The following is a 19,554-nucleotide window of genomic DNA, read 5'->3' as shown; positions in this document are numbered from 1 at the left end:
GAGTAGTTACAGTTTGATTTTACAGGAAGCCATTGTTTTGGGTGGGAAACATGGTGTTTTCTGGGTGTATTTGTAAAAATGCAGGTGTACCCAGGTCTATTTTAGGAACTGTCTATGATGTCAGTATTGACCACTTACAGCCTGGTGTTTTGAGCAGATTAGAAAAAGTTCTATACTGGCACAGATGACAAAAAACGGTTGATGGTTTTTCTTATTTTGTAAATGGATCCGGGAATGGATCGCTTTTAGCAATCCATGATGAATTAGACCCATTAGGGGCATGTTCACAGCGTATTCCTGCAGCCTGAGGGGGTGCGCAAGTACGGCACATAAGGTGTCCTTCTTAACGTCAATACAATGGTGGGAGGTATGGATTGCCATTGCTGCCGGCTTGTTTCATAATAGCTGTTGTACACATTATGGTGCTGCCTGTCTTTTTTATTCCACCATACAGTACTAAAACCTGTACATTGCAAGTGAAGCATTGGCAGCCTTGTATGTTACACATGTTGCTTGTTGTGCACCATAGTTTACATCAGTGGTTCTCAATCTCCGTCCTCCGGACCCCACACAGTTCACGTTTTCCAGGTCACCCGACAGGTGCGCTCAATACTGACAGACACCTTTTAAAAGAGCCACAGGTGGAGCTAAGGTACTTGTGTAGTTTCACGGCGTCGCCGTCTGTCTCAGAAACTTGGCAGCTTGCCAGACGCTCTGTTTAACTGTGCGCGTGCCGCTCTAGCTGTTCTCAGCGTAGCGCGTGGCTGCTTTCCATATGTAAGCTACGTTATCAGCGTAGCGCCGGGCAGCAGCTGCAGCGCGCTGCCCAGGCGCTGACAGGTCACTGTGGAACTTGTAGTTCCACAGTGAAATAGGCAGTCCTGCGCACCGCTGACAACGGGGGCATGTAAAGTCGACACCCCGGCACACCGTTGACGTGCCGGGGCTTCTAAAGTACACACCCTGGCACACCGCTATCAAAGGGGGTGTCCCCCGTGTAGACGCTAAAATTTAGGCGCTAAAGCGTCTGAATCCAGGCTCCCTGCAAGCCGCTAAGAAGGGGGGTATCTGGATTTAGACGCTAAAGCGTCTAGATTTAGTAGAGTGTAGGGGTACATAGGGGTGCACTGTGCAAAACACTCTTAAACCTGTTCACAATGACACTAGTCGACGTAATAGCTGTCGACCTTGTTAATTCCACTATCCACGCCAACCCGAAGCATGGTGAACGCAGCGAGCCCGCGAGGGTCGGTGGTACGCGTCCTACGACCTTTTCATACCCCCACTATCCACGTCGGCGTGGAGTCGACTTTATATAGTGTGGCGAGCACAGCGAGCCACCGTGCCCGAATCGTGGCGAGCGCAGCGAGCCCCGCGTGGGGACGCGCATAACTTCACAGGTATACGCGTCCCCTCGTGGGGGTCGCTGCGCTCGTTGCCAAGTTTCAAAGACTGTGCGCGCGGTGGAGCCGTGAAACTACACAAGTACCGGAGCTAATTATTTCACTTGATTCTGTGAGAAGACCTGCAAAACATGCACTGTGTGGGGTCTTGAGGTTCGACTTTGAGAACCGGTGGTTTACATTGTTCCCATCTTATAGCTTAAAAACCTGCATTGCACGTATAATGTATACAAGATGAGCGAGCTGCAGATTGCTGGATAGTTTGATTTCTAAATTCATGTGCCCAAATCAGTCTAGAATTTGGTTTCGCATGTGACCAGATAATGACATTTGGTGAGAAATGCTAAGAAATGTAGAAAATCATGTCACTGTGAGCTTTTAGTTGAGCATGGACACTTCTGTTCCTACATTAATTTTATATCATTATTTATGTCTTTGAACAAATGAGTACATTTCTAGACTACTTTTTCTTTCCTATTATGCCACTCATTCTGTTATTGCCACACATTTGACTTGCATTGTATTTAGGAGCAGACACCCGATGTACTATAGTCGTACAATGTACATTGTCTATTTATAATCTTGCGTTAATAAGTAGGATTATATAAACATAGCTATTTACTGTAGAAGAAACACACATTTTATTGTACTGTAATTGCACAGGTATTCAAATCAAGTTATCTCAACAATTACTAATATCCTATAATCAGCATGGCATAAGTACAGGTGTTTCAAAGCAAATACTGGTACTGCTATTAGGCAAGTTAAGTAGTAACTCTTTCACATCGTAAAGCCGGGTTGGACCCGGGATCGCTGGGTTATAACCCGGGTCCACTGCCAGATTAGTCAACCTGGGTTATAAGCTGTGGTGCTTTTACACTGCACCTTGACCTGGGTCCAAATGTCCCCTACTCAGCAATAACCTGAGGTGTGATGTGAAAGGGGGTACTAGAGAGGCAACACTTCCAGAACACCTAAACCATTGACTGGACACATCACCTCTGAGTTTTGTGTCCAGAATTACAGTATGAGCAACAGCTCTTATTTTGCTGTGCATCCATCTTCGTGTTTCCTATGCTCTACCCAGATATATAAAGCATCTGTACATAGAACCTATTTTTTTTTTCCTGATGGAGAGATAACCTTCTGATGGAGAGATACCCTATTCTGTAATGTATTGCTTTCTTGGTACCATAGGCTGCCCTGAGAGGTTTGAAACCATTACTGCTCTCCATACACTCAGGAATCCCATCATTTGAAAATACATAATCTGGGTCTACCATGTGACTAGAATTTAGGTCATAAAAAGGACTCATACTTCCTAATACTGTACATCAGGGATAAGGTGATAGGGTAGTTAGAGGTCTCCGCCTGTATGTACTAGTCCAGGCAGCCAAAATTTGGATTAAACCAACATGCATGGGAATGCAGCCTATTAGTCACTGGTACCTAGTGTTCATTCTAACACCCGCTATCTTTGAAAAGCCATGCAGTTCCTGTTCTCTGCCTGGGGTGTCGCTGTCTGCTTGGTGTTTCTAGCACAGGTCTGGTTTGCATATCAGTGCTGATATACAGACCACACTGTGCCAGAAGCACTACAGCAGACAGTGACACCCCCAAAGTTAGCGGGTGCTAGAATGAACACTAGGTACCAATGACCTCCCTGAGGCACCTCATGGCCAATACTCACAAGGCAACAGCTCCTTCTGAGCAATTATTGGAAACTATTGGCAATTACAGTATTATAGCTCCTCTAATGTCACCTACACACATAGCGATTTTATGTTATTTTCTAAAGATCTGACTAGACTGCTTTGCTATCAAATGGTCACTAGACCATGTGTTCCCTTCCTTTCTTCTGTTTAATTCCCCAGTCACAACTAGATCATCAGAATTCAGAATATTGTAAATGCCTTCATGAGATGACCATCATGTCCAGCAGAATGAGTTTGTCTCTAGACAATGTGCCAGGTTCTCCAAGATTCTGAATTCTGATTTGGTAATATATTATGCATCAACCAATGATTGCCTTGTAGAATAGGCACTCTAATAAAGACTGCCTTCTAATTGGTCTTTTGCAGGTGTTGGCGGCCTATTTTTCAACAGACCAAATGACCGTATATGATGACCAAATCATACCCCATGAAACACCTTTTCGAACTGGTAAGCAAAATAGTATTATGAAAGGGACTTGCTCTATTTATCACAGAGCAATACAATCCATATTAATATGTTATGTTGCTATATACACATAGGGGTAAATTTACTAAGATAGGAGTTCTGTTGGACCTTATTCTGGTTCACTCGATCGGGCACGAATTCGCAAAGGGGACCGATGGTTTGCGAATGCGCATGTGCAGCTGAATGGGAGCGTGCGAACTCGGCGTAAAAACTGTTCGCCGAGCGCAAGCTCCCAGCCTTCCAAGCGGGGGGTGGAGAGGGGTGGGGGGTGCTGGCTAGGGGCATTAGTATATGCATACACCCAGCATTTTAATGGGCATTCTCAAGAAAACGCTGGGTGTACATATGGTAATGCGGTCGTGACGCACGTGCGGGGGAAAAGGAGCTGCCATAACCGGATTTCTTTGCTCATGTGTACAAGTGGTCTGGACCACTTGTACATACAGTAGGAGCAAGTTTCATCTTTGCTCCTTTGGCCATGGCTATTCTATTGTTCTCAGCTGCAATACGTATTGTATTGCAGCTGAGAACAATAGAATAGCCATGGCTAGCCATGACCAAAGATGAAACTTGCTACTATTGTACGTGTGTGCCTTTCCCATCATTCGATGGTCGTGACCATCGAAAGATGGTGGAGGTTCCCACTGGCATGCAAATGAATGTTTATGTAAAACAGCCATTGGCATGCCAGATGAATGAACCCAGCGAATGAAGGGGGGAGACTGTACCACCATTCACTGGGCAGGGTCTGGATGACTTACAAGGGGGCAAATTCGCGCCCGAGCGACTCAATCAGAATAAGGCCTGTTGTCCATAGCAACCAATTAGTTATTATCTGTTCTCTTTTAGAAGGTGCTAAATAAACAAGAATGTGTAGATATGGTTCATTGTTCTTCTATATGGTGCTGATGTCTAGACACCTCAAATGCTGCACTTCCCTATTCAAGGCTATACTTTGTCCTAAAAGCCAAAGCGTCAATGGGGTGAATAATGGTAGTGAGACTAGGGACTGTACGCAAAAGTTTAAAAGTAATGGTGAATCAAGCAAAGGTTTAAAAAACAATAGTTCTCTTTTACTTCCCTTTTTTATCTCATCTTCGCCTTTGACAGGCCACCATACAGTATGTCAAAACATAAAAAAGAGATATGGAAGAGACGATAATCTCTTCCATAGCCCTTTTTTGGGGGGACATACACATGTATAATACATCCGAAAAAAGTTTATTTTCTAAACACTTTATAGAATTCAATTACCCATAAAACATATATGATAACTTCAATAAAAATTAGGTGGAGGCTTTTACCGTACAAACGCAAGGATTGGTCGCATCTGATGTTATCTTATGTATCAGACTCGGATCTCTGGATGGCTCAGTCGCCTGGGACTCAATAGATACCCCGTACAGCTAAATTTGCCACTCCCTTTTAAAATCCCTCCTTCATCTGCAACTTGTTTTGGATCCTGTCTGGTTCCTTTCACAAACAGTAATGAAGTAGAATCTTATTGGTTGGCCACATGCCATCTTCAATAGAACTCCCATCTTAGAATATTTACCCCATATGGTGTATATGGGGCACTGCATGCGATGACACAGGACCCATTCTGCCCTTGCTCAGTCCACCCATTATTGGCATTGCATAAAAAAACCTCAGGACACTGCCAGCTAGAATCATCTCTATAGAAGAAGTAAGTCATTTTTAGTATGTAAAATGCTAATTCTATACTATTATATTACTCCCCTGCTACTTTGCCACCCAATCTGAGGTTGAGCAAGCGTAAATTTGACAGTAAATTACTGTTACAAGTCTTGCCTGAGATAAACCTCATTAGCCTTTGATCATGTAAAATCATTTATTTTCTGTCTTTATAGTGGATGGGCCATATCTCGAAATTACAGAGCAACCAAAGCAGGTAATGGAATGACTGTAAACATTACTTTGGTCTTAGTTGTTTTCTCTTCTTTAGTTATTACTAAGAGTGATTTGTCATCAATGAAATCATTTCAGCTATACTGACTCATAATATGAGAGATAGTAAAACTTCCACTTGAAGTAGTCAGATTTAATGTGTAATGCTGGGCATTTAACCTATTTAAATGTAAATAATAAACATATTCAGCTGGCAAATAATTGACTTGCTAAGTTCATTCATGGCTGGGACCCCCACATCGGCCAAATGACCGTATTTATATACAGCAAGCTCAGCCAAATTTGGGTGTACGAATGAGTACACCATCTATAGAACTCGGCCATATATAGCTATAGAGTTCCATCTGATCGGCATATTTACTGTCATTCATACTGCTGACTATGTCCATGAATTCAGCAGAAAATATGAATCTGCATTTTGATTAAGCCTTAACATATAAGTAAAAAAAAAAAATGGTACTTATATGTTAGTTGGGTGCCCACTAAGCTATTTGCTTCGTTTTCCGCGGCCGCTCGCCATGCTTCGGGCTCGGTGGCTCGCTGCGCTCACCGCGCTATATAAAATCAACTCCATGCCGACATGGATAGTGGGAGTATGAGCGTACTAAATATAGTGGGTGCCCAACTAACATTTAAGTACCAAAAAAACTATTTGGGGTACTCCTACTAGTATAACCAGCCCGCGCTCTTTGAGCCGGTGCTGGTTGCATAAATGCATGGGACCACTCATTTTTTTGTCCCCAGTATTTTTGTAACCAGGACTGGTCCAAGAGCCCGGAGCTGAATATAGAAATACAGGGGACCACTATTAATTTTTTTCTCCTGTATCTCTGGAACCAGCAGTGTCTCAAAGAGACAAGGACTTGGTTCCAGAGATACATACTTGGGAGGGGGGACCCCATACAGTTTTTCTTTTAATTTGTTTACTTTTTTTATTTTTAAAAAGTGAAGCGTCGCATGGATCTGAATTATCCATGCAATGCTTCAGCCTCATCCGCATTTTGCTGCTGGGGAACTTGACAGCCAATTACAAATGACTTTACCATCCGAAAATACGAATCCTTGAACTCGGCAGCTTAATTTACTGAATTCTCAGGCATATATCCAGGCCGATCATGGCCAATCCCGGTCATGTAATTGGCGATCTTAGTAAACTTCAACCTTTATCTTTAGACATTAAAAAAATCACAAGGTGTATCTAAAATACTTTTGGGGGAGTGGGGAGGCTTGGTGACCTTGGTCGGCACACCTTAGCTCCAAAGATAATCGGGGAAATGTACTAATATCGGAGTTTTATTTCACATGGGATGTTGCTATGGGCAACAAATCAGATTCTCTCAATTATATTCTAGAAGGTGCTACATAAATAAGAAGTAGCTTCTGATTGGTTGCCAATAGCAACATCCCATGTGAAATACAACTCCCATCTTAGTAAATTGACACCTGTGAGAGGTGCTATCATGCTTGGAATTGCAGCGCTACACAGAAAATAAATGCAGATGCCCGTTCTATAGAACCAATTATTGCTATTAAAAATAATTATAGTAACCTCTGCAATCTCACAAAGCACAAAATCTAAGCGGTTGGCATAATTTTTGGCCAAAGTTTACATCCAGGCTGCGGCAGTACAGGTCAACCACCTCAAGGCACTGCACTAGTGCGAGTCTAAAGTGTTAGTAAGTGTTAATAAGTAAGAAGCAAAACCTATATGTTAAGGGGTGCTGAATAGAGCGGAATACTAAAAAAGTATGACAAGTAAAAGAATTAAAATAAAGCGCTAGAAAAAAATGTCTAATTCAGACTGGATCGCAAAGCAAATTTTTTCTCTAATGGACAAAACCATGTGCACTGCAGGTGGGGCAGATGTAACATGTGTAGACAGAGTTAGATTTGGGTGTGGTGTGTTCGTACTGAAATTTAAATTGCAGTGTAAAATAAAAAGAAGCCAGTTTTTACCCTGTACAGAACAGAGTGATACCCCTTTCACACTGCAGCTCTTAAACGGTAAATTTACTTTTTTTAAGCCTTTTTAAATGGGTAGAGCTGCAGTGTGAAAGCTCCAGGGTGCTTTAAACGTTTAACAAATACCGGTATTTGTTAAATGGTTAAGAAGCAGTGTCCTACCCGTTTCAGAGCCATTTTTTTGGCAGTGTGAACGGCTCTATTTCTATGGCTTGAAATGTGTCCCTTGGGGGTTAGACGGGTTGAATGTGTGAATGGTATTAAATGCTTTTTAAAACGATGTTCACCTGCAATGTGAAAGGTCTTAAGGCTCAGACCCGTTTTAAAGTCCCGTTTAAGAATACCGTGTCTTTACAAGTTTCTGCAGCGTGAAAGCAGCATAACTCACACAAATCTAACTCACTCTGCACATGTTACATTTGCCTTACCTGTCGTGAAGCATGGTTTTGTCAATAGAAAAAAAAATTGCTTCGCGATCCACTCTGAATAAGGCCTATTGTTCCTGGGAATTTCCTTGGTCTATAGCTTTTATGCCAGACCCATGCCTCATTACAGTGTTATCAGGCACTACTGAGTAAACAGTAATATCCCTTGGTCATAAACTGTTTCATACAACAGCCAATTTGGTGAGACCCAGTAATGGATCTGGGTCAGATAATGTGTTGACTCATTCACACTGATTTATAATCCCAGCTTTTCCTTTAACAATAACAATGTTCTTTTGTTTGCTCACTATTGGGGAATACATATACTAATCTCAATTTCATGTCTGTGATTTTCAGCATTCCCTTCCTGTCGAATTCCATAAGTTTTCCTACTCACGGTTTTACAGAATTGTATTACAGTTAGGTCAAATAACGAAACAGACAAATCTGAGCATGTGGAAGCCGTTCCAAATGAATACTATTCTGTTCATAGAAAATTACATCCTCAGCACCAAATTCTGTTATTGTACTGTATATCTTTATGGATGATAATTATTTGAACCAAAATGCAGAGTTTATCATTTGTTTACAAATTGGCAGATGTATTTATACTGTATTATCTTTTATGCAGAGAGGTTTCCGTTTTCGGTATGTATGTGAAGGACCTTCACATGGAGGACTCCCTGGAGCTTCCAGTGAGAAGAACAAGAAATCCTACCCACAGATTAAGGTTAGATTTCTGTTTAACATCAAAAAATATTCTTAGATTTTTGTTGGATATTGGATTAGGTTGACTTTCGGATGGCTTTTTTACCTCTACTCAGCTTTAACTTAAATCTGCATCCATGGGAAAATAGTCAAAATCTGATGCATTTTTTACCAAAATGCACGCATTTGCTAGTAATTTTATGATCCACCAGATTTTTTTGACTATGCTGATTTTCTCCAAAAATTGGCAATTCGTTTGAATAGGTCAAATGTATATTTGACCTAATTTAAAAAAAAACTGATGATTTTCCAACTGGTAAAAAATTTGGCATGAATTGAATACCCCCTAAACCAGTGGTTCCCAAACTGTGTGCCGTGGCTCCCTGGGGTGCCTCAGGACACTTGCAGGGGTGCTCTGGGTTGGTGGTCCAGGACCAACAAAAAATATTAATGGTGCATTATTTATTAGAAAAAACAGTGCTGGTGGCTGCCAATCATAAAATGTGTACAAACAGAAGCAAACCCTGCCATTTACCACATAACTGACATGAAGAATCGCATATAAACACAATCTAATAAAATAAATTTTGGCCTAGGGGTGCCGTAAAAAAATTCTGATACTCTAGGGGTGCCTTGATTAAAAAAAGATTGGGAACCCCTGCCCTAAACTATAGTATACATTACTGTTATTAAACAGTAGTACTGTTTTTATAACCTATCCTCTTTGGATAACACTACTAGAGACTACTAGAGTCTACTACTTAAAATTTTTAAGAAATAAAGTGAATGATTTTTTGGGGGTATATTTACCAAAGATCATGGATTTTCTTTAAGGTCTGGATTAAAAGGGCGATAGTATACTTTATATTACTATTGCTCTTTTAAAGTCAGCCATCGAAAATCGACAGCTATGAAATACTGACCTTTAGTAATAGATACCCCTATGCTTTGATCTAAACTGTTTACATTATACGTATATCTGGAAGCTGATAGAAAATGCATTACTGTTTTTGAGCAAAACATATAAAAAAAATAAAAAGCAATTAAGTTTTGCTAATAAACAAATCGATAAAATATTATATGGTTTCCTGTATACGGTATACAATATACATGATTTGTAGCTTATGGATGATGAACACTAATATATGTATTTTTTAAGCTGCTGGTGCACAAAATTCTATATATAGTAATTGTCATGTTGCTGACAACATATTTATGAATTATTTCCATAGTCAGGTAACGTAAAGTTAATTTAGTACTAGACATAAAATGCTTTTAAATTATTACATTTTAATAGTTTCAGAAAGGGGAAGTCTTAGTTTCTCTAAATAGTGTGGTAATAAAAGGAACTGGAATATCAAACAAGTCATCTGTGATTACTGTGCTGCGCTGTTTTGGTCTGTACCCACAGAAACCGTACACGTCATACGGTGTGTGGCTATTAATAAACAAGACTGTATATGTAGAAAATTAACCACATTGCACAAAGTAAAAGGGAAAGGGGGAACAATGTCCTTAGATTATCCTAAAACTGTTTTGTAAGTATCACCCTCCCGCACCTATAGTTCGTTGTCGCACAGGAGTTGTGTTTTTCCCATGCAATGTCAAAATTTAATTAAAGTTAATTTTTAATTTAATTTAAAAAATTACCCAAAAATCTTTCTGTATGCTAATTGAGGCTTATAGAGCAGATTGTATGTTATGTGCATGTGTGTTTGAGTGGCACAAAAGATTTGGTCTGAATTAGGAACCCAGTGAACATTTCGGAAGGCCTTGCACATCAAAAACAAAAATGTGGATACATTTTGAAAAATTTTCAATTTGACCTATGACTCAATAGGTAAATTTGTACACACATTTTGAAACAACTTCACATAGATTCACATTTTTAGATAAAGTTATTACCTGTGATGAAACTAGTCTTCCAAATAGCTCTTGATACAAAACACCAGTCCATGCAGTGGAAAACACATAATCATCATCACCTAGAACGATGAAAGCACGTCAAAGCCAATCCAATTTCAAAGCCATGTTAATTGCCTTCTTTGATATCAAGGGTGTTATTTTGGCGGACTGGGTAACAGAAGGTACAACCGTGAATCAAGATTTCTACAAAAAATGTTCTAGGCGGGGTGCGTTCAGTGGTATTGTGGTCAGGATGCCAACTTTCACTATAACGACCCCTAATACTGAAATATTGACTACCACAAGGGAAACCTGCACTAGCATCCTGACATCCATTAGGATTGAGGATTGTAAAAATGAAAAACAAAAAGAGTGTCATGGGCGTGCTTGTGCAGGCATCTGATTTCTCTCTTGCGTACCGCACTGCCACAGTGGCCATATTTAGTGAAAGTTACACAGTCCAATCTGAGTGACCCATGACTTACTTGAGCAGTCAATGTTGGACTGGCATGTAATCATCTTAATGCTTCCTGACCAGTACTTCTGAGCTCTTGTTATTCCTACAGCAACAGATTTTCAAAATGGGCTTTGTGATATACATGTCTTGTGTGAACCACAATTAATACTTTGCATGTACAGATGTAGCACCTGTCATTCAGCTGGGGGCTGGCAATAGAATTCCCAACCCCAACAAGCCGGCAGAAGGGGGCACACGCGCGTTCCATTCTGACGGAGCTCATCGTCACCTCCTTGCACCCTCCCTAACCCTGCCTGTCTCCCTGAAGCGGAGATGGGCAGGGTTTCTGCCCCCCTCTGACGCTGAGTGACTGGGAATGACGTGATGAATAACTATTCATCTTCTGGCAGGCTGGTGAATATGGCTTTAGCGGATGCCAAAAGAACACTTTCTGCCTGAAGGCATACTGCCGACGGTATAGTTTGGAGGATGAGGAAGAAGGATCTTTGGCTGTTTTTCAGGATTTGCCCTTCTTTCCAATAAAGCAAGATCTATATTCTACAGTGTCATTCTAGAGCAGCGGTTCTCAAACTGTGGGTCCCCACCTTCTCAGCATGGGGTTACGACTCCATGTTGTTGACCATCAGGCTGATGACTTTTCTATTCTCAGTCAGTGATCCAAGGAGTCTGTAAAATCTGTTGAATTCTCTATTATTTTAGACTCACATTATTTTCTGCCTTCACAATGCTGTCATTAATTTTATTGTCTGATGGGGTCCCAAAACAAAATTGTTTGAGGACCCCTGTTCTTGAGCAGTGGTCAGGGAACCGGGGTAAATTACCCCAAATGGAGTAAAAATGAAATTCCTGGGGGTAATGGACGGTCAGGGGCAAACGCAGGATTTTCAGAAGGGGGTTTCCAGAGGGGCGCAGCAAAGCAAGGAGAGGGACACTAGGTGACCCTATATGCCGGGTCAGTTAAAGTATTATAGATAGACCAAAATTATAAAAATAATAATAATAATTATATATATATATATATATATATATATATATATAAACAGCAGTGTAGACCCCTGGGCATAGCAATGTATTGGGGCCCCTACCGATCCTCCAGCGGTAAGGGTGGGGGAATCTTTGATGTCCCGCGGGTGGTAGGGGGTATTATATCAACCGCTCAGCATGTAGGGCCTGGATCAGTAATTTCCACTAATTACCCCTTTACTGTACAGATGGTGGGAGATGGAGTGGGAGAAGGGGGCATTGGACTGAATGAAGGGCCCTGATACATAACTTCCAGGGTTGAACAGGATGTTTAACATGCAGAGGAGGGGTGTATAGCGGAGTGGGCTTATTATTCATAATTTTCTGGTTGGAGGATAGCTTGCTTGACTGCAGATATCTCCAGTTCTCAGAAATAGATTTCTTAGATTTTAATGGAAATAAAACTAGAGAATCCCACCTACCAAATGCTATTGGGTACTAGGGGATCAGAGTTCAGGAGGCAGAGCAATCCGCCAACGAGAATATAAAACTACATACCAGGTGTGTAGAGCTGGAGCAGTAATCAGCTGCTGGAAGGCTGATATCTCTGGTTCTGGGAATAGTAGAGACAAGCTTCTAGTGTCTATCAAAGGGGCAAAGTCCCAGCTTTTGGAATATACCCTCAGAAAAACTCTCAGTCAGACAGAACCTGAAATATCTGACTGGGAATAGCAATTAACAGGCTTGGATGGGGACCACTGCTTTGAAGTCAGATATCTCTGATTCCCAAGGGCCGATTTTTAAAATTCTTGAACCCATGGAAAGAGGGGACCCTCAGCTTTCAGCCTAGGGTCCTTAGACTCCTGGGGGGGGGGTTTCTGGGTACTCAGAAACCCCCCCTGCGTGCACTACTGACGGTCGCGCTGCCGAAACACAGCCGGGCATGCATATGAATCTATATACATGGCCGGCTGTGTCTTGGCAGTGCGTCCATCCATTAACCCCAGGAATTTCATTTCATCTATATATAGATTCTATGGGGGTTATTCTGGTTGATTCACAAGGCTGCGAATTCGCAGCCTTGCAAGTCCACCAAACCTCGCCTTGCGAAGGGTGGCTGGCCCCCACACATTCGCAAGGCAAATTTGCTCGCAGAGCATGCGAATGGATATTACACAGTAACATCCATTCGCATCCTGGTGGGATCCGCCCCCATCATTCGATGGTCTCCAACCATCAAATGATGGTGAAGACTCAGTCATATGTAAGGTTGCCTCAGAGCAAAATAAAAAAAACATTGGTCCCTGTGTGAACGAGCATATAAACGGTGCAAAATAAGTCAAACAATGATTTTATGATAAAACAAAAAATTTATTCACATGCATTAAAAATAAATATAAAAACAATTCAATTTCATGGGACAATGGTACCAGAAACAGGCCCTTGATTTGCTAATCAACAAAACCATGTGCACTGCAGGTGGGGTAGATGTAACATGTGCAGAGAGAGTTAGAGTTGGGTGAGTTATTTTGTTTCTGTGCAGGGTAAATACTGGCTGCTTTATTTTTACACTGCAATATAGATCTCACTTTGAAGTAAAATCCCACAGAAATCTAATTCTCTCTGCACAAGTAACATCTGCCCCACCTGCAGTGTACATGGTTTTGTCCATCTAAGAAGGATTTTGTCAGAAAGAGTGAACTAGAGTGGTGGCTTCGGGTGGGGGATGGGAGGGGGAGGGAGGGTGAGAATAGTGTATGTAGAGGGTATGTAATAATAAATATAATTATGGAATAGATTGTTTAGGGGAAAAAGGAAAAAAAATATATATATATAAATTTTTTCTCTTTTTTTCGGAAAACAACAAATAAATATGTATATATACCCCTAAGATATGAAAGGTCTGGGGAGCTGAGCATGCCTTAAAAAAGGTTAACCTTAGTGGCAGTGTGTAAATGCCTCCAAAGGGTCATTGTGTAGTGGGGGGAAAAAGAGGTATGCCTAGAAGGACAGGTTATACAGGGATGGGGGAGGGGGGAGGGGTATATGTTATTGTTATACGTTGTGTGAAATGTGTTATGTGTAAAATCTGCAATTCCTGGTTGATAGGAGATTTGGATACGGAGATCCTATACTGCTGTGTAAGGATGGAGAGGTGTGTGAAAACTGATAATGGTTAGTGTACTAACATGGAATGTCAGGGGGTTAAATGAAAAAATAAAGAGGTCACTGGTGATGAAGCAATGTAGAACAATGGCCGCCGACATATGTCTTCAAGAGACCCATTTATTTGGGGATAAAACCGTAGCGCTAAAAAGGCCATGGATTGAAAATTCCTACCATTCTCAGTTTTCTCCCTACTCAAGGGGGGTATCGGTGATTATAAAAAAGAATATTGGATTTGAATGTATAACAAGTAAAATTGACCCGCAAGGGAGATTTGTCTTTTTAGACGCCTACATTGCGACATGTAGATTCTGTATAATCGCAGTATATATCCCCCCGCCATTCTCTTACGAGGTACTTAGAAAAGCAGTTGACTTTATATCAGATAGACCTGCTGCACATATTATCTGTTTAGGGGATTTTAATGCGGTTATTAATCCAAAATTGGATAGATTGCAGATGAATACGGTAAAGGCTGTGAATAATAGGGGGATAGCTGACTTCTGTATCCAGGTGGGGTGGCGGGATATTTGGAGAGAGAGACACCCCAATGTCCAGCAGTACTCCTGCTATTCAGTCCCACATAATTCCTTTTCAAGGATCGATATGATTCTAGTGTCAGCAGAATTAACAAATTATGTGGGACGAATAGAGTATAAAGGGCGAGGTATATCAGACCACTCGCCAGTAATAATGCAACTTGATTTAAATATGGACAAAGGGTTTTCCTACTGGCGCTTTCACCCGAGTTGGTTGCCTAGATTTAAAAAGGACGGAATAATGCAAGTAGAAATTGACGGGTTTTTCACACAAAATATTGCCACCGCAAGTAATCCAATTGTATGGGAGACATTTAAGGCCTTCCTTAGAGGTATCCTCATGAAGGAAATTGCGGGGGAAAAAAAGAAAACTAGGGAAACAGCTAATATATTGGAGGCGGAGATGATTAGATCAGAAAAACAGTATCTAAGTGATAATAGTGAGACCTCTAAAAAAACGTGGTTAAAAGAACAGCAAAAATGGCTAGATCACCTCCAGGTAATGGCAAATTTTCGAATGTTAAAAAGTTCTCATCAACTTTATCTAAATAGTGATAAGGCAGGTAAATATCTATCTTTTCTAGCTAAGGCGAACGCTCCCTCTACTAATATAAATAAGATTTATACAGACGACGGGCAGATAGTAACTACCAACCCAGAAATAACGGAAGTATTTGTGCAACATTTTAAAGATGTGTATAGGTCCAGACTGAAAATAGAGACGGTAGATTTAAAAATTTTCTTGGCGAAGCCCCAGCTTCCGATTCTGCCGTTAGAAAGCAAAGAAATGTTGGAAAAACCTTTTTCTATTGAAGAAGTTGAAGATGCCCTTAGGTCGATGCCCCAGGGAAAAGCCTCAGGGGTGGATGGCCTACCGAGTGAGGTATACAGTTTTTTTGGGAAAAATCTGGCTAAGTATATGTGGCAGGCATTTATGGGAATGGAGCTGGATGGCAGGCTATCTCACTCAATGACCGAGGCCGTAATTAATGTTATCCCTAAAACAGGTAAAGACCCCCTAAAAGTAGACTCCTATAGGCCAATTTCTTTGATATCTGCAGACGCTAAGGTATATGCGAAGATTATGGCTGTAAGGTTGAGCAAAGTGATCCATTACATGGTGCATCCGGATCAAACTGGTTTTATCTGTGGTAAATCTACAGCCATTAATCTCCGCAAGGTGTTTTCGTATATGCAATGGGCCGGGGTCATGGATAAAAGTGTTGGAGTAGCATCATTTGATGCTAATAAAGCTTTTGATTCTATAGAATGGCCTTTTTTGCGACAGGTCCTGAATAGTTTTGGCTTCGGACCTCGGTTCATTGAGAGAGTGTTCCTGTTATACCAATCGCCCACGGCAAGGATCCTGGTTAACGGATATGTATCAGAACCCTTGAACCTTAGCAGGGGAACCAGGCAGGGGTGTCCGTTGTCACCGCAGTTATTTGCGTTGGCAATCGAGCCCCTTGCCTGTAAACTGAGGGCAGCTCTGGAGACCCGTGGGGGCCCAGATGCCTATAACATCATTTCACTATACGCTGACGACTTACTAGTGGGTTTATCTGATTATCAAAGAGATCTAGATGAAGTGTTAAAAGTTATACAAGAATACGGGAGCTATTCTGGGTTAACAACTAATCTAAGCAAATCGCAGTTGCTCATTACAGGAGGAGATGGTAACCCGTTAAATCTGCCACTATGTTATCCGCCAAGGATAAAACAGTTTAAATACCTGGGTATTATCGTGGCGGAAGATATGGGGAAATATGTAGTCAATAATCTAGACCCGATAATTACAGAAATGAAAGTAAAATTTAAAACATGGTTAAAACTTCCCCTCAATGTATTGGGTCGTGTCAACCTGGTCAAAATGGTCATCCTGCCCAAAATTCTATATGCAATACAGCATGCACCAATTTATATTCAAGATACGGTATTTAATAGGATTCAGGGAGCTATCTCCTCCTTTGTATGGAAAAATAAAAGACCTAGGGTTAGGATGGACTTGACTAGACCACGGAAAAAAGGGGGACTTTCACTACCCAATTTCAGGCTACATTATTATGCCTCACAACTGGCACAAATAAAGGGTTGGATGAACGGGCAGGAACACCCCAAAGAGCTTCTCAGGTTGCTTGCCAAGGTGGCACCTAGCCACACTCCCCTACAGATATTATTGACAAAAGGGAAAATCAAAATTCAGGTGCCCATAATTAAGCAGGCCAGGGAAATATGGCAGTGGGTTAGCAAGATGCAGGGGGTAGAGGGTACGGACCCGGATACATTCCTGTTCTCTCTTAAAAATTTGGAAATAACGAAAGAGCATGAGGCAACACGTATATGGAGCCAATATGGTGTTAGATCCATGGGTCAAGTTTATGTAAATAATCAGCTGAAGTCTTTCACTCAATTGCAGGAAGAATTTGAGATGCCAGGGCGAATGTTTTTCAGATTTCTGCAATTGAGGAGTGCGCTTTCAGTGCAGGAGAGAGAATTGGGATTTGGTATAATTGAATCTGCTGTTAAAAAATTCATAAACAAGATGGGAGAGTCCAAAAAGGTCTCCAAATGCTACCATTACCTATTAGAAATTACCCAGGCTGAAGATCTGGAAGGTCTAAGAGTTAAATGGGAAAAAGAGGTAGTAGGGCTAGACTCACAATCTTGGAAGATAGCTCTCAATTCTGCTACTGTTGCAACAAACTCTGCTAGAACACAACAAATTCAGTTTAATGTCCTACACAGGACATATATGACCCCGGAAAAGATCAGTAAATACGCGCCTGATTATCTTAATAACTGTCCTAAATGTAATGAGTTAAATTGTGGTTTTTTTCATTTAATTTGGGAGTGTAAAATAGTAAGGAAATATTGGGAAAAAATTGAATATATAATGATACAAAGTGGCATACCGGTTCATAATGCAACGCCTTTGGCATATATACTAGGAGTTTGGTACAGTGATCAAATGTCGGCTGCGCAAAGGCAATTGGCTATATATCTGAGCTCTATGGCAAAAGTTATTATTGCACGTTCATGGATGGCTAAAACCGGGCCAGAGGTGAGAGCTTGGATCAATCTGGTGAACCTCACCTGTGAACATGAAAGACCTATTGTCAGCACTGGGGTTTTCTGTGTTCCCGGTTGTGACCGTGGTGGGCCAGTGGAGGGCGCTGGATAGCAGAACGCTGGTGCTTTAAGTATGGACATGCACTGGGGTGCAGAGCACAGTGAACCAGAGTGTTGACGGAGACCAGGAACAGGGGCGCGGAGTCTAACCTGCCAGCGGTATTCACCAGGGAGCCCCGCAAGGAGCTTTGGACTTAGCTGCGTCTGACAGGCAGGTCGCGGCCCCCTGCCCTGGCCCTCTGGATGCAGGCTGGGGTGATGACACTTGAACTTGGAGAGCTCAATGAGGGAAGTGCAATCTGGGAATTGCTGGGGATGTCAACGTGAGATGTCGACCGTGGTGTCGACAGATGAGGGAAGGCCCCGGGGTACTTGCTGGAAGTATAGGACAGATGATGTAGTCACTATGAGAGCAGCAGGGAGTAGTCAACCCCGGAGTCGACAGAGTCTGTCGGCAGTTTTCAGGACCAGGTGGGAAAGTCACTGATGGGCTGAAAAGCCAAATGATGTTTGTAGCGGAACACCGGCTACTCAACTGCAGGGATGGAATCGCAGGAGTCTTCTGGAGATGGAGAGAACCAAGTAGTATCGCAGGGGTACGCTGGAGATCTCGGAGCCTTGGAAACTTCTCTGACACAGGAGATTCTGGGAACAGGTAAGCAATTGTTCAAGGCAAGGAATGAAGGCCCAGGGCCTGAGTTATATCCCCCTTGCCTTTCTGTGATTGGCTGCCAGCCGCAGCACTAATCAACACTGGGGAAAGACAGACACACCTGATTACTGCACAGGTGTGTGTGGGTCAGGGATCAGGCTGCAGAACTCAGGGAAGTTCACTGGAGAGTTAATCACTGGGAATGCAGGGCAGCTGCAACAGCAGCAGCTAGGAGCAAACAGGCATAGAAACCTCAGAAACTGACTGAACCAAGTCAGGTTCATGACAGTACCCCCTCCTTTAGGGGTGGACTCCGAACACCCCAACGAACTTGGTAGGGACGGGAGGATCGGGCCCTTGAGGCTAGGACTCCACTATCGCTTAAGTTGCATCTAGTAAGATAGCCAGGGGCTTTTGGATAGCAACTTGTAGAATTCAATTTAATTTTTTCCTGAGGCAAAACATAGTTTTCATCTTCGGAACAGGTGGACCATCCATCATCGATGGAAACTGAATTTATCGGAGTATCATCCTGGAGAAAAACATGGTCGTGGAGGATAGGACCTCCTTGGAAAGGAATTTTATGCTGTGTACCCTCTGGACAGGATGTCACACATTCTTTGATATCTTCTCTGATCTGTGGCCATCCATCGGAGCGTTGCAGAGTCTCGAGGGTGTTTTGGGCACCAGGACGCCCGGGGAACAAAGATTTATGAACCCCTTACAACTGTCTTGGGCGGAGCTCAGGGGGCACAAATGTCTTACCAGAAGGAGGTGTAGGAGATACTTGCGTAGGAGCAAATGCGATGGAATCAGGAATGGGGTAGTCTTCCTTCATGGAGCAAGATAGGACATCAGTTTTTACACTCAGAGTACCAGAACGGCACATAATCCTATCATAGGGCTTGTTTTGTCTGAGCTGACGTGGAACCTCTTTTACTGGAGAGCGATGGGATTCTACGTCTCTGGAATCAATACAAGATCGGAGACCACCTTTTTTCTTTGCAGGGCAAACACCTATACCAGCAGGAGGATTAGAAGGTCGGACGAATCTCTTTTGAAGATTCTTTCTATTACCAGATTGCATGGCCTGATTCTTAGGGACTGATACCGG

The 19,554-nt window shown here is 42.1% G+C and overlaps 1 protein-coding gene across 5 annotated transcripts in view; it reads left to right on the top strand.

The window, feature by feature from the left end:
* NFKB1 (nuclear factor kappa B subunit 1) overlaps positions 1-19,554 on the top strand; it is a 109,674-nt gene that overhangs the window by 40,519 nt on the left and 49,601 nt on the right. For all 5 annotated transcript variants that reach the window (XM_083179018.1, XM_083179017.1, XM_083179019.1 and 2 more), the window contains 3 exons: positions 3,485-3,566; positions 5,456-5,496; positions 8,532-8,630. In XM_083179018.1, the coding sequence (XP_083035144.1) occupies positions 3,485-3,566; positions 5,456-5,496; positions 8,532-8,630 (222 nt within the window). The remainder of the gene's footprint in view (positions 1-3,484; positions 3,567-5,455; positions 5,497-8,531; positions 8,631-19,554) is intronic.

The sequence above is a fragment of the Crinia signifera genome, chromosome 1, assembly GCF_055691185.1.
Source record: "Crinia signifera chromosome 1, ASM5569118v1, whole genome shotgun sequence".
NCBI classification, from domain to species: Eukaryota; Metazoa; Chordata; class Amphibia; order Anura; family Myobatrachidae; genus Crinia; species Crinia signifera.
This window is presented reverse-complemented; position numbering and strand designations above follow the sequence as displayed.